The sequence below is a fragment of the Pelmatolapia mariae genome, linkage group LG22, assembly GCF_036321145.2.
Source record: "Pelmatolapia mariae isolate MD_Pm_ZW linkage group LG22, Pm_UMD_F_2, whole genome shotgun sequence".
Taxonomy (NCBI): domain Eukaryota; kingdom Metazoa; phylum Chordata; class Actinopteri; order Cichliformes; family Cichlidae; genus Pelmatolapia; species Pelmatolapia mariae.
This window is the reverse complement of record NC_086245.2, coordinates 7,624,506-7,650,348: the sequence shown is the minus strand read 5'-3', so window position 1 is coordinate 7,650,348 and position 25,843 is coordinate 7,624,506. Positions and strand designations below refer to the sequence as shown.

Genomic DNA, 25,843 nt, shown 5'->3' with positions numbered 1-25,843 from the left:
TTGACAAATCCTTATCTCTTCAGTCTAAGAAAAGCTTCGACTAAACGCCACCTACTGTACAACAGGATGCCCAGAGCCCTCAAGAGGAAAATGAGTCTGCTGTGAAGGTGCAATAAAACTTGGTCCCCAGTTGTGATCACATTCCACATGCATACAAACTCGTGACAGGAGTGCTCTTACTATACTAAAGCGACATGGTTAAAATATGTGATTAATACATGAGAAAAGAAATCTGCCACCACACCGTATAACCGAGCTCACTTCCCTGAACGCGCCCCTCACTTCACTGGACGCACCCCACATTTTGGTATGTGTTATAAGCTTACCTGACAGATTTTTATTCATCCATTCACTTGTCTTATAAGGCTGGAGCCTGTCCCAGCTAGCTGAGGGTGAGAGGCAGTGTACACCCTGGACAGGTCACCACTCTGTCACAGAGAGGCAACTACTGGCAACTTTAGAATAAACAACTAGCCACATGCATGTTTTTGGATTGTAGGAGGAAGCCAGAGTACCCAGAGAGGATCCACTCAGAAAGGTCGCCCCCAGATAGTGGATTTGAACACTGGACCGTTTTTCAGTGAGGCAACAGTGTTAACCACCATCCCACCATGGTGCCCTCTATATAAATTATTAGCATGGGAAGGATCATCAGCCACACGCAAATAAATGAATGTTGTCAGTTTCCCACTAGAGGGCAGCAAGTATTTGCTTGTTGTTGTTGTTTGCCTTTATTAAGAGTAATTTGGGGGATTTCATGAGGATATTATGTCACCTATTTTGATTCAGATCCTGGATAAAACCAAATTTTCTAAAACAAACCAAAACAAAAGAGAGGGTTAAGACAATAAGACGGCTGAAGCTCTGTTGCATATTTAATTTCTTGTAATTTAGACATGCTTGAATAAAAGCAAAAACTCAGAGAAGATAAATGACTACGCGAGCAGCTGTCAGGGGAACACTGAGAACCAGCAGTGCCACAATGTCAGAGGTGACCTTTGACCCTCTGTTTGATTTTGCATGTTAAGAGTCAGGAGCTTCACCTGATGAACATTTAGAGGAGACACAATGTGAGAGGTAAGAAATGTGGATCATTTATAACAGTTGCAAACAGCTTCTCACACTGAAAACTTTGAGAACAACAGACTCAATTTGGTGTGCGGGATGACCCGATGTTAAAATGTCACGTAACACTTCCTATTTTTATCACACTGACATTAATTATTCTATTGTAACACTTCACGTCTTTCTTTCTTCATTAAATTCTTTTTCCTATAAAAGTGATAATAAATAATTCATAGGTTCTTCTGTAGTTATGTGATGTACTCATTGATTCAGTATCCAAAATGCTTTGTGTTTTTCTTGATGGCTTTAAGTTTACAAAACAGGATAATTTATTATTGAAAATAGTTTAATGAATTTACAGGTGCTCCCACATTTCTTGAACAAATTAATCAGATCAAAAATTAAAAATATCAAATACAAAATATTACTTGTTTATTTCATTATGTTCCCTTTTTCCTTTTGTGACATCATTAGTAAAAAATTACATCACTTCATTCTGGTGTTTCATATATGAATTTCAGACACATACTTTTTTAAACTGTCCTTTTACTCCTGATTTCTCACAAATACTTCTGTGAGGATCTGAGCAATATGCATCAAACCACCACTCCAGAGCATCACGTCCACCTTTTTCTCCCATCCTCGCACAGTCCTCTCCATCAGGATGTTCACCATTGTGCCCTTTCCAATCGTCTGGCTCGTTGCCATTCCAAAACTGCAAACTAAGAGATGAAGAACAAAAAGAACTAGTTCAGTAAAAACTGATAATTTATTTTCATTTTCAGAATTAACGTTATTTTCACAACAATCAAACCTTTGATTCAGTGGTGATCCGTCCACCCACACCCATCTGCCCTCTTCTGCTGAGTCTGTCAGTCCGATCCAGAACTTGTCCTCATCTTTATTCATTACATCTCTCAGTCTTCTATGCAAGAATGTCTGACCAGAAAATGATGAAGAAATGACTTTGTTAGACTTTTCTGTGCTGAGAATGTGAAATATAAAGATATGAGAACATGAACCTGCAGCAGCATTTCATACCTGCTCCTCTCTGCTGTCTATCTTAACCAGGTCTCCTCCTTTAGCTCTACATTCATCTCTGCTCTTGTTCCAGGATGAATTACTGATGGAGAAGTAATAGCACTTTCCTCCATGTTGCTCCCAGCCTTCTTCACATTTATAACAAGGATCATCTTTGAAGAGATTACAGCAACAACTTCAGTCAGGTGGAAGAATCACTGTTCATGTTTGTGTGAACTTAGCTTAAAGTTAGTGTCTCAAAGACAAAATCTATAACTTACTTATCACTTTAGGTACTGGACAGGTCGGCTGCACCGTGCTGCATGATTTTATATTAGAGAGAGTCTCTGTTAGAATAAAGAATAAAAAGTCGTCGGTCATTCATCAGGAATGTCTGACTAAATATCAAAGTGTGCCTTAAATATGCTTACCTGTGAAATTACTTTCACAATTCTTTTTGTGACGTTCCAGATTTTCAAGCTGTTTGTTAGTTGTAATTATTTTAAATGCTGTTTAAAAAAGGATCAAACGAACAAACAAACAACATCAATCAGTTACTTTTTTATTCACAACGAAAAGATTTTTACAGCCCTGAAAATGTAAAAGACAAGAGTTTGACGACAACATTAAACAGAAGCATTATTTTTCTTAACATTACTGAAAATAATTGATGTTAATTTGAGTGTTATTAAATTCGAATATTAACTCACTGGTAAAACACAGAGCAATGAGAGCAGCTGCCAGGAGAACACTGAGAACCACCAGGACCACTCTCTCTGAGGTGACCTTTGACCTTTTGCTCACCACAGCTTGTTGAGGATCCTCTGAATAGTGAGAGAAGGAAACACAACAGAGATGAGAGATGTGGTGTAAATGTGGTTCATAATTTTCTTTAGCTAGATTTTAGGTGTTATTTTCTCACTGTATTTGTACAAAGAACATGATTCATTGGTTTCTTCCTTGAGCACACAATCAAAGATTTAAAATACACCAACCTCAAAGGCAAACATGTGACTTATACTATAAGCAAGGCAGATAATAACATATTTGACTGCAACATATGGTAAATGGCCTGTATTTGTATAGCGCTTTACTAGTCCCTAAGGACCCCAAAGCACTTTACACATTCAGTCATCCACCCATTCACACACTGGTGATGACAAGCTACATTGTAGCCACAGCCACCCTGACAGAGGCAAGGCTGCCAAACACTGGCGCCACCGGGCCCTCTGACCACCACTAGTAGGCAACAGGTGAAGTGTCTTGCCCAAGGACATAATGACCGAGACTGTCAAGCCAGGGCTCGAACCGGCAACCTTCCGTTTACAAGACAAACTGCCAACTCTTGAGCCACGATCACATTCATTGCACATTCCTGTCTTTAATAATAGAACCTTCACTACCTACCTTCACTAGCAGAACTAGTGAATGTAGATTAGTTTAAACACCTGGGATCAACCTTCCAAAGCAACAGACAGGGTGGGGTAGCTGGAGATGAGTGTCAGAGGCGATTTGTGACACAAAAATATAAAAGCAAGACTGACCCGAGACCTGCTGATGTATAATTTGGAAGTGAAAATACTGACAAAAAGACAGGGGGCAGAGCTGGAGGTGGTAATGAAGAGGTGCAGAGGTGAAGGTGAAGATGCTAGGATTTTGTTGAGAGTGACCAGGATGGAGAGTTTTACAGATGAGTGTGACAGCTCAGGTTTAGGTTTTAGAGACAAACTTAGAGCAGTGAGGCTGAGATGGTTTGGACATGTGCAGGGATGCAACAGTTTATAAAGTGGACAAAGGATGTTGAAGATGGAACTGCCAACAAGGACGATCACAGAGAAGATACGTGGATGTAGTTAAAGGAGCATGCTTTAACCAGAAATAAACACTTATAGCAGCTTCTATGAAATAATTTCAGGCTGAACATCTCCATTTTTAAACATTTTAACAAATGTTGATATATTGAAGGAGATTATTTATAAAATTTGGTGTCCTAATAAATAACATTTCAGTTAGTGGAGGTAGATTTTTAGTAGTGAATATATTTTGTACTGCAGATGCTCGATGAACTATGTCCCAGGAAATTATATCCTCAACCCAGGATATTTCACAGATATGATTATAACCAGCCTGAAAATGAAGGAGATGCTTCTTACATTGTTAAAGTTGTAAGAGGACGCATTCTAACCCAAATGATGTCCTTTTACTCAACATAACACAAAGTTTTATCATCAAAAAAGATTTAACCAAACAATGGATGAAGACAAAACTTACAAGTCAAAAATATACTAGTAAACTAATTAAAACTAAAATGATATGACACAGGTCAAAGCCCTAATCTCCTGGATGAAACTCTGCATCCACCACCTGTATTATGTGGACTACAAATAAAAAGATAAGCACTGGAAAAATAATAAACAATGTTTAACAATTTTAACTAAAAAAAAAATGAAGTAGAGAGTGAAAAGGAACTAAAGGACAAGAAAAACGGGTAGCATGGAGCTACAAGTTTGGTTTAGGTAAATGAGCGCAGCTACAATTTTGCAACAAATGTTCTGCTTTTTTTTCTTTTTACTGATTCAGACGGATGTTTTGTTTTCAATGACAGAGCTCTGTTTGACCAAAAAACACATTTCTTCTTTATTTCAGGAAAAAGTGGTTCCTCTGTTGTCTGTTTACTTAATAACAGACACTAACTGGAGCTCACAGTTCATCCTCCTGTTTATTAATTACTGCTGTTTTCCTACCAGACAGCTCTGCTGTGGATGGCTGAGTCTTTGAGATCTTGATTTCAGAGTAAGTCGAGTCAGTCGATGTGGTAACGGCCTCTGCAATGAAAGATGAGACCAGATTGTTGCACAGTTAACACTGACAGTGGCTGCCGATAAAATGAGCGGCTGTAAAATAAATCACTGTATTCACATTACACTCAAACCTAAGATGTAATATAAACAGCTTTTCAGAGATTTTTTTAGGAATCTTTTCACATGTAGAAAGATGACTAGATAAGTCTCACCATTGGCTCCCTTTTTTCCTCTTGCAAACTTCACATCGGAGTAAACTACCTCAGCTTCAGGCATTTTGCTGTGTGTGTGTGGCTGCTGTGTATTAGCAGTTCTAAAAGAGAAGTTTCACAATATACAGACAAAAAAACTTCCTCACAAGAACCCACCCAAATCTCTTTTTTTTAACTTGTGGTAATTTACTTCCTGTTTTTGGGGGATAAAATGAAGTAATCTTCCATTTCAGCTCAGTGATGAATGTGCCATAAAATATCCAGTTTCACAGGAAGGTCAAACACACACAAATATATATATATGTGTGTGTGTGTGTGTGTGTGTGTGTGTGTGTGTGTGTGTGTGTGTGTGTGTGTGTGTGTGTGTGTGTGTGTGTGTGTGTGTGTGTGTGTGTGTGTGACCTTCCTGTGAAGTGGCTATTTGTTGCACACATTTTGTCCTTTCTTTTTTTTTTTTGGAACAGGTAAAATTATTTGTTCTACATTTTGTTTTCTTTTTACTGATTCAGTCGCATGTTTTGTTTCCAATGCTCGTGTCTTAAATACACATTTTGTGTTACAGCCTTTTTCCAAAATGCATTAAATTCATTTTCACCTGAACATTCTACACAATATGCCTGTAATGATAAAGTAAACATTTTTGCTTGAAATTCTTGCAAATTAATCAAATACAAAAAAAACTAAAATATAACATGTTTATAAATCTTCACAGCCTTTATCATGGCGCTCAAACTTGAGCTCAGGTGCATCCTGTTTCCACTGATCTTCTGTCAGATGTTTCCGTGGTCGCTCTGACAGAGCTCCAGCATTAATCTGTGGATAGAGGAGAAATGTCCAGAAGGACAACCATTTCTAAACTTCACCATTCAGGCCTGTGTGGTAGAAGAAAGACAGTTTTTATTAAAAGGCCCATGACAGCCTGTCTGTCATGTGCAGAAATCGTCCAAAAATAGTTGTGCCAAGATTGTGAAATAATTCTCAAACAGAACTGAGGCTGTAATTGCTTTCAAAGATGCTTTAACAAATTATTGAACAAAGGCTGAGAATACTTATAAAAATGTTTTGTTTCTTATTTTTAACATTTTTTTTTCAAGAATTTTAAGCTAAAGTTTGATTTATGGTATAAGTTACAGCCTAGATCAGATGCAGAAGTACAATTCACGTGTTGAACGTTTTTTTGGCAGTTTTATTTATACAGCACCAAACCACAAAAACTGTTGCCCAAAAAACACTTTCTACTGTGAAGTAAAGACCCTGCAGAAACACAAAGAAAATCCCAACAATCAGATGACCCTATATGAGCAAGCACTTGGTGTCAGTGGGAAGGAAAAACTCCCTCTTAACAGGAAGAAACCTTTAGCAGAACCAAGAACATGAAGGGGCTGCCATTTGCCACGACTGGTTGGAGTGATCAGAGACACTCCTCATCCCTATGTGTTAGCCCTTCGACAGATTGGCAACCTTTCCAGGGTGTACCCTGCTTCACACACCATGGCAACTGGGATATGCCCCAGCAACACTGGATTGGATAAGAAGAGGATGGTAGGATAAATTATGGAATAATATATTGATATATTAATTATTGTAGTTTAAAGTTTTAACAGTGAACATTTGTGTAAACTTTTAAAAGTCCATAACATGTAAAAGTCAATTTAATTACAAAAATCAGTCATTCAATTTTTTCCATAACACCATTAAACAATACTATACTAATTATGTATTTAAAAAAACAATTCGCAAAATAAAAGGAAATGTTTAATTACGAAGGATAAAACAAATAAATGTGTAACCTTTATTTTATGTGGCACTCTAGTTTAGTGTTTTTTTTTTTTTTAATTTAACGTCAGTTTCAAGTAACTATCATACTTTTTTGTTGTTGTTGTTTTCTGCTTTTGTTTGTTTGTTTGTTTGTATGTTTTACATATTGGCATTCTCCGTTGAAGCCCTGTTCGCAAGTTACACAAGGTGTTTTACGAATTCTATCCAATCAGCTGGCCCAGGCAGTGATAGACAGAGCCCTGAACAAGTCATTCAGCTGTTCTGGTGATAGAGCAGTCTGACAGCCAATCAAGCGCACTAGTCTAAGAGGCGGGGTTTATGCATTGTAGCGGAAGAGAATGCGGCGGTCCTTCCTTTTCTAGCCAACTTGGCTGAAGTCTACCCAGGACTACACTGACGGACTTTATTAAAGTTTCTGCCGCGGTGCCCCCCAGGTCCTGACATGGCCCCCAGCACGCAGCTGAAGGAGGCGATAGCCGATATGCAGGACGGCATTCGTGCCATCCTACTTGGACCTCCTGGAGCTGGGAAGGGGACTCAGGTGAGAGCAGAAATATCCAGACGAGCTAATGAGCTAGCATTAGCTGTTAGCGGCTAGTCTGAAATATCAGTAGTGTATTGTAGGCGCATGGTCGGTGCCAATGCTAGCCTGCCAGGCTTTAGAGCCAGCTGTCAATCTCGTTATCTCTAGGTATTTATTCTAATCCTCTATGCAATAATAAAAATTACTCTCACAACGACCTCATTAATGTCTGAGTTTCTGAGAAATTTCAAGGCATTATCTGCTTTTAGCTTCACAGTGAAGTGCATACCGAAACCTCTACCAGCCAAATTTGTTACAGCTATTTTAATGTGTTTGTCTTTTTTTTCTTTTGGTGCCATTTCGAAATAGAAGTTTAATACTGGACTCCTTCCAAAGCAGTTTATACATTTGTTATTATATATTGAGTGTATTATGCTGTTTATTAAAATTAGTTTTCCTGTTGTTTTTCCTTAAAAACCTGGATCATCTGTGGTTTATTTTAAATAATGTTGTTGTTGTTGACAGGTGAATTGTTCACAATAATGCTGAAAACAGTTCTTGATGTTTACATGTGAATATTTTCTTTTTACTGTATTTATTGTTGTAAAATTGTGGTGAAAATAAATCATTTAGTGTCATATTCCTTAACTAAATGATCAATAAAAACATTTACCAGGTAAGACAGTGACCTTTTATATAACTGTAAACTGTATCGTTCAGAATAGTACTCCATTTCTCATTTTTTCAGATTTTACTAAGTAATCTTTACATATAAATACATCCGTTGTAAATTAAAAACAATAGCCAGCATTCAGTACCTGAGAAACCTCCCAGGAGCCTGCAACCAGAGCTGCAGCAGTGATACATAAATACTAGAGTGTGGAGAAAATTCAGATGGAAGTCTGAGAAGACCAGTTGCATATCAGTGGGTTTTTCTTAGAATTATATTGTGCGAAACTGGAATTTCTTCAGCATTTCATTGGCATGTAAGGCTCCAGTGTCGCAATTACATAACTCTGAAGAATTTCTGTTGCAGCTGTGTAGAGCGCTGAAACCCAGATGTCTGTGTCAGTGTGACCTTGGTCGTTGTGTCTTGCGGTTCACTGTGCAGTCCTCTCTGATCAGGCACATGGACGTGTCTGATAGCACAGACACGTGCTGTCAGAATAGATCCATGTGTTTGCTCTCTGATTTGTTTAGTGTTGTCATTTGTTTTGAGTGCTTTGTTTACCCAAAAGCACTCTGTTGCAAACCCCATTTTAGTATCACAGATATTGGAGCGATCAAGTGTTTTAAATAAAGCTTCAGCGTCAATTTTATTTCTATAACTCGTTTTGTTACATGTACACACAGTGTGCTTACCAAAAGAGATTAAAGGTTCGCAGTGCATTAAAGCAATAAAAAAAACAACAATAACACAGAGTTAAAATACACAAAGCATTATGTGTAGGTGTGTGAAAATAAAAAGGAAAATGATTAATCATGTTGTGCACAAGCAAGAATGATAGTTGTTGGTTCTGGCTCATTTAAAAATGTAATTTTTTTCTTTTCTTCAGGATATGTCAAGATTCCCTAAATTATCAACTTTTACTGAATGAATAATCAATAGTATGAATCGGTCAGTGGTGAAAATAATTGTTAGCTGGAGATGTTGAAGTATTGGACATTTGTGGCATCCATGCAGCATGTGCCCTACTGCACTTGAGGCCTTGTCTAAAAGAATTAAGCACACCTTTGTTGGTTAAGGAACTTCACTCTCTTATGATTTTAATGAGCTTGTATAAATTATAACCTTTGACTTCATTAGTTGCAACATATAAAGAGAATGTCTTCTAATCTTTAATCCTCAGATGAGTTGTGAAAGTGAAAGCTACGCTGTGTAGAAGGTCGAGAGCTCCACAGATCAGTCTGTGGTGCTGAAAACCTTCTTTTCAGAGCCATACGCTCAGAAACCTACATCATGGTTTTATTTGTCAGTGGTGCAGGAAGTGTTTGTTCATCAGTGTTTAGGTCAACAGCCAAATATTTCCTTCAGCTGGCATTTGCTAGTGATGAATAATGGTTTCATATTAAAAAACACTTTCTCTCCCCTGCAGGCCCCTCGGCTAGCAGAGAAATACTGCGTTTGCCACCTGGCGACTGGAGACATGCTGAGGGCCATGGTGGCTTCAGGCTCCGAGCTCGGCAAGAGGCTGAAGGAGACGATGGATTCTGGCAAACTGGTAACTGCTCTTCTATTCATGATCTCTCTATAAACTTTTCTTCCTGTCCCTTTGTCTCCTCTGAGGTTTTTATTGACTTTGCAACTCGTTATCCCTAATCTTTGATGACATCTCATGTTTTCCTTGTATTACGATTACTTCCTTCCTTCCCTTCCTTCATGTTAAATCTCAGCCATGTATGGGGCAGAAGTGATGAGCTGTGTGAAACTGTTTATTTTTATGTTTTACAGTTCTGTTCTAACTGTTGTGCTGGTCTGTCCCATTGTATGCCAACATTTTATCAGTCCTTCATGCACATTCAGAACACACATTTCTGCAGTGATGGTTCCAATAAAGTTTATTACAAACACATGACTGTATCAACAATAATGCTAAAACAAAACTAAGAGAGGCATGAAGAGAAACAAAAACAAAAAAAAACCCTGGAGGTCTGTAACATGTGGACAGGTGGATGTCTGTTCCAGTTCAGTTTTTTTTTTATATTCCAGCATGTTCACTATCAAGACTACACACCAATCCATGATCTGTATGTAGCATTCAAATCAAGTTCAATGAACTTTATAGTGACTATTTTGAAATCTGAGACTGGATCAGATTCACCTGCAGCCACATGATCTCACTGTCGTACTTAAATGTCCAAAAGGCAGATGGTTGGTGGTGGTTTAGACATCGAGTCAAGCTGTTCATGACGCCAGTAAAACTGCCCAAGTCTGGTAGAACTTGAGCACAATTCAAGGCTAAAATCATGTTATACTTTTAGAGTGAGCATACTCTGCTGACTTGAGTTGTGTGAGGAACTCTTTACGTATCAGAGGCACAAATTAATACAGAACAATGACCCCCAGCATTTTTGTTCTGAATGGGGAAATGGTGTTGGGGTGAGAATCTTGTTGATTTTTAAAGCCATTATATTCTGTATCATAATAAATTGGTGTACAAATCTTGAGATGTCTATGCTTGTGATTCTGTGGCCACTTAAGTCTCTTTTATGGCAAAACTCACTTCTGTAACATTTGTAGGCGTCTGTGTGTTTTCCTCTAGATTTGTGTCCAGCGCTGTACGCATGTTTGTGCAGCTGCTTCAGAGCTCTTTGTTTCCGTTTCATCTCCCAGCATGTAACTGAGGTTCCTGGTGTAATTTGCTCAGAGCCTTTTCCGATTGTGATTTTCTGCCATCTGTGTTTGACTCTCACTGTTTGGTCATGTTTGCCCATATTTGTGCACTTTAATATCCATTTCCTGTTGTTGTATAAAAAGATTTTGTATTGACATGAAATAAATGTATAAAATCAGTATCTTTAGCTGAGGCCAAAATATTGTTGCATGATAAATAGGAGTTTTTGTGTCCCTTCAGGTCAGTGATGAGATGGTCGTGGAGCTCATAGAGAAGAACCTTGAGTCGCCGGCCTGCAGGAACGGATTCCTGTTGGATGGATTCCCGCGAACGGTCAAACAAGCAGAGATGGTGAGGACTTAATTTATTAGTGTTTTGGTGTGTTTTTAATGTTGATTTAATAATTCATGAACAACGAGTTTGCTTTACTTTAAATACAGATTGGCTAATGAAGAGATTAAACAAACTAGTTTTAATGTTGATTCATGAGAACTGAGCACGCTGGTAGGTTTCTTTTTCAGCTCGAACTTTCCCCAGTTTCACTCTTTTCTATATGTGTGTGTGTGTGTGTGTGTGCGTGTGTGTGTGTGAGTGAGAGAGATCCTGTATCCTGTTTGTCTTTATTATTATTATTCTAGTTGCTCCGTTCTTTGCTGGTTAACTACTCTCCCAGTTTTCATCCGATTTTCACCATTCAAACTGTTCTGCTCCTTCTGCTAATTTCTGCTATATCTTTTGGTGCTCACAACTTTTTTACTTTTTGAAATATTAAGCTTTTTATGCCATTTTTGCCCCATTAAAATGAATGGACCACATTACAAGTGTGATCACCAGTTTAGCTCGCTAAGGTGAGCTGTGTTTTAGCTCAGTGAGAAGAACAGCCGTTCTGAGAGCGGGAGGCCCGGGTTCGAATCCTACAACATGGCAACATTTTTTTTTCAGCAGACCGTTGAACTTCTTTAACTTTTTTCAGCACAAATTTCAGCTTATCCGCCTCTTTTCAGCAGACACTTCTGCTTCTTCTGCTGTTTTCAGCAGATTCAACTACACGGCATTCACACTGCATTTTCACAGGAAATGCAACTTTTTCTAGTGTCTACATTTCATTTTCTTTTTTCAGTTTCAACTTTCCTAACAAATTGATAACACACACAAACTCTAAAACTACTTTCTCAAATATATTCAACCTAGAACTGAGAATAACCAGGCTAAAATTAATGGATGCAAATAGTTTTAGGTGGCATAAGTAATCTGTTTAAAAGGGTTTTGTGACCATTGTCCTCATCTACTTTTTACATCTACATCATCTAGGTTTCTTCAAACTTCACAGAGAAAAACAAAGCTTTTATTAAAGTTTAACAACATAAACCTGAAAACAGTAGTGTTGTACAGACGGTTGTCAAAAAAGTCAGTTTGTACTTTACAGCAGATTTTAGTTATGTTCGACTTCCTGTGTTTGTCTCTTCAAGCTGGACGACTTGTTGGACAAGAGAGACGAGAAGCTGGACTCTGTGATCGAGTTCTCCGTCGATGATTCTCTGCTGGTTCGCAGGATCTGTGGCAGGTGGGAGTCAGTATGACAGAAAATGATTTATTCAACACCAGAGAAAGAGTGTGGTTTATTTCTCAGGCAGGTAGCAAGTGGACAATAAGGGCAAGTTGGTGCTTTTCCTTTGAGTGAGCAGCTCCTCATTCTGTCAGCATGTTAAACCCACTCAGGTAGAGTAGATTGATTCATGTGGACGGGAGGGTCTGGGACAGTGAGATAATGTTAAGGAGAAATGGAGCGTGAACGCACATGATTAGCAAAAAGTGGCCTGTAGGCGATTGAGCATCCTGCAGCAAGAAGGTTTGCAGATTCAATTCTGGGAGAAGTCGACGTGTCCGTCCCTGATGGGACATGCTGAATACCAAAGCTGCTCAGTGCCTGGCTGATACTCCAAGGAGCTTGGAAAGAAAGCCTGTGTTAGTATCAGCTGCTGATAATGACTAATGCCTTTTTTCACACTTTGACCCATGTGATGAGCCACATGATCAATAGTGGGTCAACAACCAGATTTTAAATGTTTTGTACTCTCCACCATTTGGTTTTAGAACTGAAGAACGTTCTCGAATGAGACGTAAAACGTCCAAGAAGTTGAGTCACCTTCTTTCCTTCTTTAGGTTCTATGATCTGGTTCCAGATTTTAACTCTAAAGAGACACGTGCGCAGAAAAAACATACTGTAATATCTGAATAACTTTGATCTAATTCATGGCTCTCAAGCAGCCACAATTAAGATTTTCAATGTAAACACAGCTACTATTTACCAGGTGATGAGCCCACAGAGTAGTCTCTTGATTTTGTTGCCCTCCTAACCGCTAATAAGCCTGTGTATAAACAGAAAACAAGGTTGGCAGCTAGGTGATGAACACACAGCATTTAGCAGCTGAAGAGGCAGATATTGTAATCATAGGAAGAAGCTAACAAAAGAATGGATTTTAATGCTTGCATTCACTGAGTGGCCATGTCATTCAAAATGTCAGTCTGCATCTGCTGAATGTGTAATAGGGCATCCATATTCAGTATATCTGCTCCATTAAGTGTCCACACATGGCTTGGTTTAGGAACTGAATATCAGTAGAACAAATTATATTCATAGTGGTAACATTTTATTTTAATGTTTTATCATTTTTTGTGAAGCACTTTGTGATGTTCATATTAACGTGCTGTTAATTTTACCTTTTGTATTTCTGTAACTATAAATGAAAGTTTACTGAAGTAACGTCTTTAATGTGGATTATGTAGTAATTTAGTAATCAGCCATGTACTCATGGGTTTGTCAGTCAGCTATATCCAGAATGCTCTGCTGAAAGCTGCAATACCTGATTGAGACTTCTGCAGTGAACTTTGGTGGCGTATCACCTATGTACGTCACCAACACCACAGGGGTTTATGGTTACACATAACTCCTGTGGTGTTGCTGTATAACTTGAATATAACTTGAGTATAACTTGAACCTCAGTGAAGGTCACTGAGGTTCAAAGTAAACTGGAAATGCATCAGTAATGGAGTTTGTTCCGGTACATTTCAGAACAATGCATCAGTTATTCTGAATTCTGATTCATCATTATTCATTCCTCATTCTATCCCTATTACATTGCTATTACATACTATTACAAGATTTGCATTCAGCTTGTTGAGAAAGTCACCACTGGTGAACTGAAACAGAAATGTGTTACTTTCTGGTCTGACCTAATGTTTGCATAAGCTGTACATGTTGAAATGAGAGAGTTATAATTGTTACTTCTTGTTTTCTTTGGTGTGTTTCTCTCCTTTTACTTTTGTTCTTATGCAGTACATTAATACGTCTAATGATCTACAAAACAAGTCTCAGAACATTCAGTATGAGACTCTGAGCCCTGAATCAAAGCTGACCCACACTCTGAACACGCAGACGTCTCTTCACAGACATTCATCTGAACAATTGTCAAAATTTTCGAAAGTCTCTGTGTGGAATTATTCATTGGTGTCCCCTTTCTTAACTATACCCACTCCACATTATTGACACGTCACGCTGAATAGAAAGCATATCTAGTTTACAGAGAGTCATCTTTCTCTCTGTGGGGGTCCTTTTTGAAGAGACTGCTGCCTTTTCAAGCCCAAGTAGGACAAGGGCATCATGTGGGATGGAAAAAAGGACAGTTAAGTAGTTAATGAGTCACCGTGGTTGTCAAACCTCCTTCGCTCTTGCTCTGATTTCTTTAACGTCCTTGTCCTGTGCTCTGCTTCCGCTTACCATCTTCCCTCTGTTTCCCCAGACTAATTCATCAGCCGAGCGGCCGCTCCTACCACGAGGAGTTCAACCCCCCCAAAGAGGCCATGAAGGATGACGTAAGTACTTTCCACCCACTTAGAAACCATTTCTGGCTAAACTGCCACCCACCGAAAATGACTGCCAGCCTAGAAACCAGCAGAAAGATTTAGATTGGTGTTTTCATGCATTTTAGATTAATCAGTACATTTTCTCAATTAAACAGAGCCACTAATCTGCTCTTAAAGAACAAATGTATCACAAACGAGTGGAGCAAACAAATCAACTGGAACAAATGTTGATGTCATGGAAGGATGGCAAGAATAAACACAAAATGCTGTTTTTAAATGATGATTTCATTTATTATCCGAAAAAGCTATCCAAACCTACCTGACCCTGTGTGGAAAAGTAAATGACACCCCCCAAAATCATGAATTAGCTGTGATAAGCCAGATTTTTTGTGGAAAGCGGAGTTCAGTTTCAGCTTCCACACCTGGACCTGATTATTGGCAGACTTACTGAATCAAAAAATCACTTCAACCTCTCTGATAAAGCAAAGTAGGCTAGAAGATTGCATCATAATCACAAGCAACACATCTTGCCTAAAGATGTGTCTAAAGAAACAACCGAGAAACAAAGTCTGTGTCTGGAAAGTGTTACAAAACTTTTTCTAAGGCTTTGGGAACCCAGCAAACCACGGTGAGAGCCATTATCCACAAGTGGAGTAAATTTGGAACAGTGGTGCACCGACATCGGGGATTTAACAATAAGAAAGAGACTGTGCAAAAGTGGCATCCATGGGAGATGAACAAAAAAGGCTAGTCTGATATTTAGCAAATATATCTTGATGATCCCCAAGACTTTAGAGAAAATATCCTGTGGCCTGATGAGACAAAAGTCAAACTTTGTAAAGTTTTGGAAGGTTTGAATCCCGTTACATGTGAAGTAAAATGAACATGGCATTTTATTATTATTTTTTAAACATACCAGCAGACAAACATGATGTAGTGTGATGGTCTGCTTTGATGCTTCAGGCCCTGGATGACTTGTCGTAACTGATAGAACCATGAATTCTGCTCTCAACCAGAAAATCCTGAAATGTCAAGCCATCATTTTGTGCCCTGGGTTACTTGGGTTAAGCAGGAGGACTATGATCTGAAACACACCAACAAGTCCTCCTCTTATTGGCTCAAAAATAAAAAAAATGTTTTGCAGTGGCCTGGTCAAAGTCCGGACATAAACGTGATTGAGATGTTTTGGCAGGACCATAAATAGCCCGTTCATCCTCAAACTCTCCAATGTGGCAACAATAAGAGTGGGCCAATATCCTCCACAGCGATGTGAAAGACTCATTGTGAGTTATCACAAACACTTAAATCCAGTTCTTGCTGGTGATGATGTCACAATCAGTCATTAGGTTTAGGGGGCAAATACTTTTCACTGGCTGTTACTCGGTATTGGGTTGAATACTTGACTCCTTTATTTTATTTACTGCATGTGGGAACTTGTCTGCTGGCAGCAACTGAATAAAATTTGTGTGATGACGGCGAGAAGTTTCTTGTCTGCGCTATTGCAACAGGAGATTATGACACATGTACTAAATAAAAGACCAAAGGTCGTGTATTAGGCCTCCTTTGTTTAAACAGCCATCTACTAACTTTATTTTTTAAAAATGGTTTTAAAATAATGAAGTGCTAACAAGTTATTTCAGCCTGGCAGGTGGCAAAATTTCATTTTATGATGGTTAAAAAACACATTTCACGCACAAATGCGTCTACCAAAAAAGACCTGAAGTTCATTTGCTGTTTTAATGAGTTTGGAAAAAGGTCAGTGTGAAGCTTTCTAGACACATGACGGTAGAAATTGTGATTATAACTAATAATAATGGTTTAAACAAAGAATTTCATTTCTTTAATTATATTAATAGTTTGAGATGGTGGTGTGTTTCAAAGTAGAGTTCAACCAGTGTGTGAGTAGACGAAGGTGGGTGTTGACCATGTCTGGGTTTATCATACAGAGACCGCTCGGGTAGCTTAACACCTCCCCAAGTCTCTTTGCTGACTTATATTTAGCTCATCTATGTTAAGGACTGATGAGCTTATAAAATGAGCTATCTGTCATCCACCCATGCGTCACAAGAATCAGTACTCCTACAGTGTTTGTCAGAATTGAATCAAACTTTAGAGATGATGAACAGTTAGCAGGTCTTCACCGATACCCAAAAGCTGAGTCGCTGCCTGCCAGCCAGTGTGTCTTTTCTCATGTTTTCCTTAAACACTTTTTCACTGTTTACGTCTCCATTGTGGTAGTCCTTGATGTCAGTTGGCTGCTTTACAAAGAGTTTCTGATTCAACAGTCCACCGTACTCAGTTTCTACCTGCACTTTAGCTGTGACTGTAATTGTTTGTCTGCTCTTCAGCAGACTGGAGGGCTTCTTTAATCAGAATGTGCTGCAGGTGGAAAACAAGTTCAGGTGGCTGTAGGGCAGAACAAGGACTACCAAATTACAAACACTACCTGTGTTTATGTGCATGGAGGGTTTAAGGTTTGTGGTTCGATACCTGGCTGCTTCAGTTTGCATGCCTAAGTGTCCTTGGGCAAGTTGTTCTCCAATGCATTCATTGGAGTATGAGTGTGTGTGAACGTTAGATAAGAACCACTAATGTGTAGAAAAATGTGTTTGCATACGTGAGGCATGTTTCCTCTTTGAAATGTAGTATTCGATGTTCATTTTCACACATCCTGTTACTAATAAAGTGACATGAGTTGTATTAGAAGTGTCTGCTCTTCAAATACACTCAAGTTGAAGGTTTTTGTTTTTTTTTTCTTTTTTGGCAGTCTAACCGTGCTCCGTCTGCACACATGCATGAAAAGGGGAAGCAATATGACTGGAAGTTATAATCTCATGTTTCTTTCTGCTGTTGAAGATGCGGATAAACAACTGTAGAGAGCTTTGAGATTTTCCTGAGTTTGTCTGCTGTTTTTTCCATGAGTAGATTTCTGCGGATTAAGGAATGTGCAGCAGAGAGACTTAATTTTAATTATTCAGTTTCTCCTTTGGGTTTTATACTTGACATTCCAACGACTGTACAGTTTTATGCTTTAGTGAAACTTGCAACAATTCAATCTGTGTGTGCAGATGTTTAAAGTACTGTTGAACCTAATGTAGCAGAAACTAGCACCAAGCTGGTGTGTGTGCGCGTGTGTCGTTTGAGCACACATTTTGCACCTTGCACTGTTGTGATGTGGTAATCATGAAACATGACATGTAATGAATGTCAGGTGTGACTGGACCCACAAGTACTGTGTAACAAGAGTGTTTCAAATGTGGGACATGACTGCTGCTGCACCTTGGAGTTGTTTCGGCTTGTCGTTCACCTCCCAGCTTTTGTAATCAGGTGCTGACAGCAGGCACGAGTCTGAGTCTGCAAGCAGGTCTGTCTCTGCAAGTGTTTGTTGTCATACATCAGTGCCAGAGCACAGGGACTCACAGCCAGCACGGGGGAGATTAATGCGATAGCTTAAAGGAGAGATTCTGCAGAAAAATATCAGATCCTAAGTCGGTGCTTTGTTTCCTGTTTCTGCTGTTTTTCTTTTTTCTTTTAAAAGAAATTGTTTGAGGAACAACAGCTTTTGTTGTTATGGCAACATGGTAGAAACCTGACTGTAAATGATCATGTTGCTGTGTTGACATCCCAGTGCACAAAAGCAATGTTTAATGGTCAATGAATGACCGGGGCTTAATGCTAGTCCTACTGCACTATTTGTGTGTGTGTGTGTGTGTGTGTGTGCGTGCGTGCGTGCGTGCGTGCGTGCGTGCGTGCGTGCGTGCGTGCGTGCGTGCGTGCGTGCGTGCGTGCGTGCGTGCGTGCGTGTGCATTTAACTCTATATTGACACAAAAAAAAAACAATTTGGATTGAGAACTCATTGGTGCTGTGCCTTTTATGGTTAATTGAAAGCTGTTTGGTGAAACACTATATTTAGTATTGAAACGGAAACAACAAATCAAGTGTTCACAAGGTGGGTTTTTTTTCTCCCCTGATGAAATATTGTACCAAGCACAAATCGAGAAACCTTTCGTTTTGAAAACTGTCGAACGCTACGCTACGAACGCTTCAACGTGTTTCAACAGTTCATTTGTACAATTTACAGTTAAATACAGGATGTTTTATATTAAATCGATATTACTTTTTTAATTACAGTCCAATTACATTTTATTTGTATAGCACCAAGTCACAACAACATTTGCATCAACACACTTTATGTTGGAAGGTAAAGCCTGTACAATAAAATAGAGACTGAAACAATAATACATCTCATAAATTAAAATTGTATGCATTTTGGATTAGTCATGTGATATTTACATTTTTTAATCAGTTCTTGCACAACCGATTGTATTGTCGGACATTTCTACTTTTAACGTGCTTTACACTTTGTATGCAATTTTTTTTTTTTTTTTTTTTTTTTAAATAAAGCAAAAATTTCCAAAAGCTCCTGTTTTGCTCACTTACGGAGTAGAAACAAAGAAGAATCCGTTGTGTAAGCAAGAAAGAAGGCAGAAGGGATAAAGATCTGCGAACTCAGAAGAACAGAGTTTCTGATTCGTCTTATGTGTTTTCTTTTTTTCTCTGCACTCAGGTGACGGGTGAACCACTGATCCGCCGCAGCGATGACAATGAGAACACCCTGCGCTCGCGCCTGGAAGCCTACCACCGGCAGACGTCCCCTCTGGTGCAGTACTACAGTGCCAGGGGTCTGCACACGGCCGTCGACGCTGCCCAGAGCCCAAACGTCGTCTTCGCCTCCATCGTAGCCGCGTTCTCCGCAGCTACGGAAATGCCCGCTCGTGCCACAGCCTGTAAAGACCAAGTGTTCTTCATTTAAAGTTTTCCTTCTTTGCCGCATTGCCCTCCAGCTGACTGTTTTCATGTTTTTCTTTTCTTTTCTTTTCCCCCCCGCGTGGTGGAGATTATTCAAGAGTGGATCGAGTGTCAGAGTGGCAACAAAATGTAACTTTGTGAAGTGTAAACGGGGAAGCTGGAGACTCGGTGTGCCGTCACGGCTCAAGAAATTAAACAGCATCATCAATGTTACAGGAACAGAGCGGATGTAGAATCGTTTTCGTTACTCTTCATCACAGAAGAAGCCAAAATAGAGCTCATCGATTAGCACCACACTGCTGCTGCTGACACCTTTCACCGTAGAGATGTGAGAAGGTTTTGACATTTAAGCAGTGCAGAACGCGTGCATGTTTGTATAGATGCTCCTCACCAGAGCGCATTTGAAAATATTGACATTTGTTGCATATTGTTTGCCTTTGCTGGACAGGTTTGCTCTTGTTTAATCAATGGCTTTGCCCTTTTTTCCTTCACCTTTTCTCCTAATATTAGATTAGAGCTTCTGTTTTTCCTAACCAGCTGTACTTGCTGCTCCTTCTTGTCCCTGAATGCATCTGAAGTGCAAGAAAAAGCAAAACCGGAAGTGGAGTGTGTCACAATATGAATTATATTCTGATGTCAGAGGTCTTCAGACTGAACCTCTGCAGCAGGGTGCAGGGGGAAAGTTGGGGCACAGTAATGTTTGTGGCAACAGCCTCAGGTGTGTTCTGAAAACAGGAGGTGAGTTCTTGGCCACAGATTGGCCCCGTGGCCAATAACGCACTCAAGTAGACAATTAAGGTACTTTAAAACCCCGTAGTGCCCAACTGCTGCAATTTGCATCAGCAGCGATACTCACAACTCACTCAGATCTGAACACAGGTATGATTGAAAGTCTTTTATATTTAGTATTGCTTTAACTTCTCAAGGCCATCTGTGTCTCTGAGACTCACTGGTAATCAGATTTCCACTTAACTCTAATGGCAAAAAAATAAACGCTGCTTATAAGTTGAGCTTTACCTGGCATAAGTTGCGTCATTGTTTAGCATCAATTTAATGCCGACATTTGCCAAAAATACAAAAATGAGTTTTGCAGTACAATTTATGTACCTATGTGTGAGTTTAAAGCTGTTTTCCCACATGTACTTCAGTCAGGTCAGTGTATTTTTCCACAGGGGGGCTTTTTCCAGAGGAAATGTTTTCTGATATGTTTGCAGTACTGGAAATAGTTTTCGTGCATTTGGCAAAAAAAGCCAGACTGGCTCCTCACTAACTGTGAAAACACCAGCGTGTTAGCTGAACCAGTCACAAATCTGCTCAGTCTGACACACACTTGGACTTAAAATGTTTTTAAACAGAGTCAGCAGATCAAGACTGGAGCATCAGTATGCTCTCACATTAGTGGTATTGCTTTCAGTGCTTAAAGGAAAAAAAAAAAACAACTTGTATCTTCACACTTTGACCGCCTCAGTTACTGATAAAGATCCTTCATGCACTTCTGTTTTCTATGCAGATGATATCGTGCTTTACCTAAGGCTACGTCCACACTAATCTCTGTTTTGGCCTCCCGTCCACACATTGCTGCCTGCGGTGGGTGTGGTGCAGCACTCTCTGCAGCACGGTGGCAGAGAGAAAAGCTCAAAAGCATGATTGCACTTCACTAGAGGTGATATCGGAAAGTACTTGTCGCCACAAGTCTTTTGCCTTTAAAGGCAAAAACATGAGCAGCCTATCAAAACGTTTAGCAGAAGTCCATCGCACACGGAGAAATGCCCAATTTTCGTTTTGTATTTCATTTGGAATTGCTCCAGGTGTGTTATACCAGCACCCTGAGGCACGCATACCAATAACTAAATGATCAGTTATCTAATATATAAATGTGGTTACTGATTAAAAGCAAAGTGAGTATTAGAGGTGTGTACATTCCTAAACTCTTGAGATGCTGAAACCATCTGATCTGCTGCTCAGAAATTACCATTATCAGTTTTGGATCATTTGGTGGTTGGAAGTAATGATAAAAATACTGTTAATGTTCTGGATTAATGAGCAGTTCTCCTAAGATTTGTAGTGATGCCCATCCCTCTTAAAGATAGTTGCATTCCTCCAGGCCTCTCTATCAGGCAAGGTCTAGAGAAATTGGTTGCAGTAGCTGGGAAACAGCTTGACAGTGGATCCAGAAATACCGATCTATTGATATGTGGGAAAGTGTAGAACAAGACTCATTTGTGTTTCCTATTTTAGTTTGCTACAGAAGTGATGAATCAGGAGTGCAAAGTGGACACTTCCTTCCCCCAATTTGTTTCCCAGAACACACTTCATCTTTAATACGTCATAATACGTTTAATTTTTTAATCACTATGTACTTAACTGTGAAACAGGATGCTCACTTTTTTTGTTTTTGTTGCTGAAAGTATCGCATGATGTCAGCTCAGCCTGTTAATACCAGTAATATTTTTGCAGCATTTGCAAAATTTTGGTTCCAACATGTTGTTTCCTTGACGCTGATCCACAAGACGACTCAATTACCTGGAATTTTAATGGTTCGAACCGCTTCCAGGAATCTGTCAGATAATTTCACATGTCTGAATCTGTGATGACTGATTCGCAACCAGATAACTGACATTTCAGTTTAGTCAGCATGTTTACTGCCGATGGGTAATTAGAAAAGCACTCTTGGGGGTTTTCTGTGGTGGTTAGTTCCTGAAATAACTGTGACCAAACTTTAAGAGTTCTGGGAAGACATGAAGACTTTTAGCGGCTATGATTAGGTTTTATGATAAAACACAATCACCTCGCCACTCTTGAGGTGTAATTTTTCAGCCAAATTAGGGATCTGTTCATGCAAAACCTGTACAGCTACAGATAACTAAGACTTGCAATGAAGCGTTTAGCAGCTAAAGAGCAAGATGGTTTCCTCTGGAGTTGGTCGAGACCAAAATATAGTTTAAAAAATGATTGAATGTTCTTTGGCTGCAAGATGTGTAAAGAAGCAAGTGTTTTCTGACTGTCACTGAATCGACTTAAAAAGGGACGTGCTGTGCTAATTTCCAGTTTCATATTTACCTTAAACTGGGCTCAGTTCCTCCACTGTATGAACTGAGCCGGTTTATCTCCTCCTGCTTTTTTATCAGCTCATAATCAAGACTTGAGCATCAGTTTTGTGGGGCTTCTGCGTGCCTGAGAAGACTATATGAAACACATCTCCTCTCAATGGCTTCAAACAGATCCAGGAGTACAAAGAAACATGTCTGAATTGGAGTACTTGGAGTTGTGTGAAGTCTGGGGACTTTTAAAGATATGAATATGTGCTATATGTGGAGAAACATGCGTGCATTAGTTGAAATTTGGGCCATATTTAATGAGCTTGCTGTGTGTATTTGCAACAGTGTGTGCTGTATATATGTGACAGAAAATGAGGAAAAGACACTACTGTATGTCAGTGTGTATAGTGATTCAGCTTGGGTCTGCTGCCCCTAAGTGGCACAAAATCACTTATTGCAGGGTTGATATACAATGCAGTTCCACATTAAAGACTCGTGAACTAAACACAGATCAATCATCGTCGTATGAAAATGGCTTTTTACAATGAAGCCATCTCAAGGTCCCTTTTCCCCTCTAAATATGCCTTTTTATTTATTTATTTTACTTCAGAGGTCTGAAAAATGGAGATCAAAAGTTACATTTTTAACTTTACTTTTTTACTTTTTTCTGTGCTGTGCTTCAGGCTCTCTGAGCATCAGCACTGACATCACTTTGTGTAACGTCACAAGGATCAAACATGAGCTGAAGGTTGATTGCAAAGACCTTAACAGTAGACACTACAAGGAAATGTTTTAAGTTCAGTCTTTTTTGTTTCTGCAGCTCCCAAAGGTGTCTTTTATATTTAACCTTTTATTGTTGTTGTTTTTTTGATGGTGGCTGTTTCAGATCAAACATGTTATCAGTTGTGATCTAAAAGCAAAACCAATAAAAGAAACAACGCCTTCACACTAAGTAGAGGCTTTCAAAGAATACTGTTTAATCTCATTTCATCTCATCTTGTTTCTGTAGTTTCCACTTATTTTTATGTTCGCTGAAGCAGTTTTAGCTGTAAAACATTTTTTTAAATGTTCTTCTACAAACAACAAAGCCTTTACATTTTCCTGTTGTATCCTCTTTGTGCGTTCATCCTTCACTCCTCTGTTCCTCCTTGACCTTTTGAGCCGCCTCCTTCCTCTGTAGTCACCTGGTGTTCAGCAGAAGCTTCTTGCATGCAGACTGTGTTACCTTCCTCTTTCCCTTGAATGCTGATGCATTTTTAGTCTCTCCCGGCTGTTGTGATGAAAAACAACAACAGATGTTCGGCGCTCCCGGGAGGCAGATTTCAGACTGTTACTCAACACAATGAGACGATTTCATGCTAAATTTACCTTAATATTCCATGCCGTGCTTTGTGATGCCTCCAATGCCTTTTGTCACTCTTTGAAAGCTGTGAATGTACACATGCTATAGTTTAATCTGATTCGAAGCCTGGATGTTTTTGTCCACCTTAAATACTTCTTTTTTTTTTTTTTTTTTTTTTTTTTTATGGGCTTGTGAGATAGACAGGGGTACATTTTGTTTGACCGAGGAAGCTTTGTTTTTGAAGTCATGCCTGGTTACGTTTTCTCTAGAAATTCACTCAAAACTTTTCTTTCCTTCTCCCCCTTGTCTTCCAGCTGGTTGAGTTCAGAGCTGCTCCATGCCCACCGAGGCGAAGGACTGGAGCTGGCAAACAGCTCAGGTGGGCAGAAAAACGGAGGGGAGGGGCAGGCATTAAGAGGGGACTCCTTAGACTGAATAAGTTAAGGTTGTTTTTGGGTTTTTGTTGCACATTTCTATTTCAAGTAGATCATGACAGGAATAAACAAAGCCATCTTGTTGTCACAATCCTCATGTTTTCCCTTCTAATAAATTTCCTGCTTTTCTACAATCATCAAATCTTGTGCATTTTGTTTTTCACTCAAGTCTCCAACTGTGAAATTCACTTGGCCTTTAATGTGAGAAATAAAATCATAAAATATCATGTATGAGTACCGTGAAATTTACATCTAGTGTCCGCACGTTTGTTGCTTGTCGTTTGACATATCATAACCTGAAGTGACACATAAGAAGGTTAGGGTTAAAGTCAGGGTATCAGTAATGGTGTGCAGTGAGGAATGAAGTGACTTCATATTTAATAGTTCCACATATCACAGACTGATGTCTGAAGGATCTAGGACCTATATGAATGATGAGAAATACACTAAAGTGGACTTGCTCATAAGATGTTTTCAATTTATCTCAGAAGTTCAGAAATTGGACACAACATATAAAAAATAGCCTAAAGGTATTTCAGTAAAATAAATGCAGGATGGCAAAATTGCTCAATACAGTAAAAGGACCTCGGTTAAACAGAGGAAAAGCTTGTTTGTTTTTAAAGCGGCTCAATGACCACAAGTCAAAGTAGGTAAAATAAATTTAAATACTGCATAAAATGACAAAATGGCTTATTTTTATTAAAAGAAATACAAGTCTGGTAAGAATCGGTGAGTTTGTGCGTAAAAGTGATTGACAGAAATAATTATAGTAATCCAAATATGATGAAATAAGGGCATAAATAATAACTTTCAGTTCAGAGCACGGCACAGTGGAACTCAACTTGGTGAGAGGAGCCAGAGTTTCCATGACCATAGGCGCAAATCTGTCAGGGGCACATCAAAAATGTCTCATTAAGTTGGATAAAAGTTACCATCCAACCTTTAATAGAGCTAAAGTACGTGTGCAAAATCTGCTGCTTGAAAACATCTTGGAGCTTAAGGGTGATATATGTCATCTGCATAGCAGTGTTGGAAATTTTGATAAAAGTGCTCAAAATGTGCTGAAGAGGAAACAATAAAGGTCCCAAAACAGGATACACACAATAGACAAGATGTGACAGAGGACCTGAACTTGGTAACAATCGTTTTCTGTGGCTGTTTCTAATTTTTATTAATACTTTTTGATTTGATCTATAATTGATTGGACGATTGATTTTTAAGAGTGAGTGACAGAAATGTTAAAAGAAGCAAGGACTTGGATCGGAAACCAATGAAGCACTTATTATAGTGATCGCACAGAGGCCAACAGACTGAAAGACATTTTTGGAGAAAGGTCCAAGTACAATGTCAAGAGAGCACGAGGATGTTTTTATTGAATGAGTGATTTTTACCAACTTTCTAAAACAACAGACAAAGCTGGAGTCGGAGCAGACACCAAAGATGGTGAAAGAGAAATTATATTTTTCACATTACTGTTTTTGTTTGTTATTGAAAAACGTTTTCTAACGTTTTTTGAAACATAGGCCGCCCTCACATCTCTCACTAAAAAAACTAACAGATCCTTTAGAGCAACACGTTAGCAAAGAAGTGAACTTGTGAACGAGTCGATCTCCACAAGCG

General features: G+C 39.1%; 2 protein-coding genes across 3 annotated transcripts; one reads left to right on the top strand and one right to left on the bottom strand.

The window, feature by feature from the left end:
• Positions 1–1,498: 1,498 nt before the first annotated feature.
• On the bottom strand, positions 1,499–5,188 carry LOC135933556 (C-type lectin domain family 4 member E-like). Its single transcript, XM_065471658.1, has 8 exons — positions 5,099–5,188; positions 4,830–4,910; positions 2,796–2,909; positions 2,517–2,594; positions 2,367–2,432; positions 2,107–2,258; positions 1,880–2,004; positions 1,499–1,787 (listed from the first exon to the last, which is right to left on the bottom strand). Exons 1-8 carry the CDS (start codon positions 5,160–5,162, stop codon positions 1,583–1,585), a joined length of 885 nt encoding a protein of 294 aa, XP_065327730.1. The 5' UTR covers positions 5,163–5,188; the 3' UTR covers positions 1,499–1,582.
• A 2,034-nt stretch (positions 5,189–7,222) lies between these two features.
• On the top strand, positions 7,223–24,450 carry ak2 (adenylate kinase 2). 2 transcript variants are annotated; one of them, XM_065470418.1, is made up of 7 exons: positions 7,224–7,418; positions 9,497–9,622; positions 10,976–11,086; positions 12,205–12,299; positions 14,536–14,608; positions 19,168–19,387; positions 24,104–24,450. In XM_065470418.1, the coding sequence occupies exons 1-7, from the start codon at positions 7,320–7,322 to the stop codon at positions 24,109–24,111; spliced, it is 732 nt and encodes a 243-aa protein (XP_065326490.1). In that variant the 5' UTR covers positions 7,224–7,319; the 3' UTR covers positions 24,112–24,450. The 2 variants fall into 2 exon arrangements, with proteins under 2 accessions (XP_065326489.1, XP_065326490.1); XM_065470417.1 differs by lacking the exon at positions 24,104–24,450 and having other exon boundaries at positions 7,223–7,418; positions 19,168–24,077.
• Positions 24,451–25,843: the final 1,393 nt, after the last annotated feature.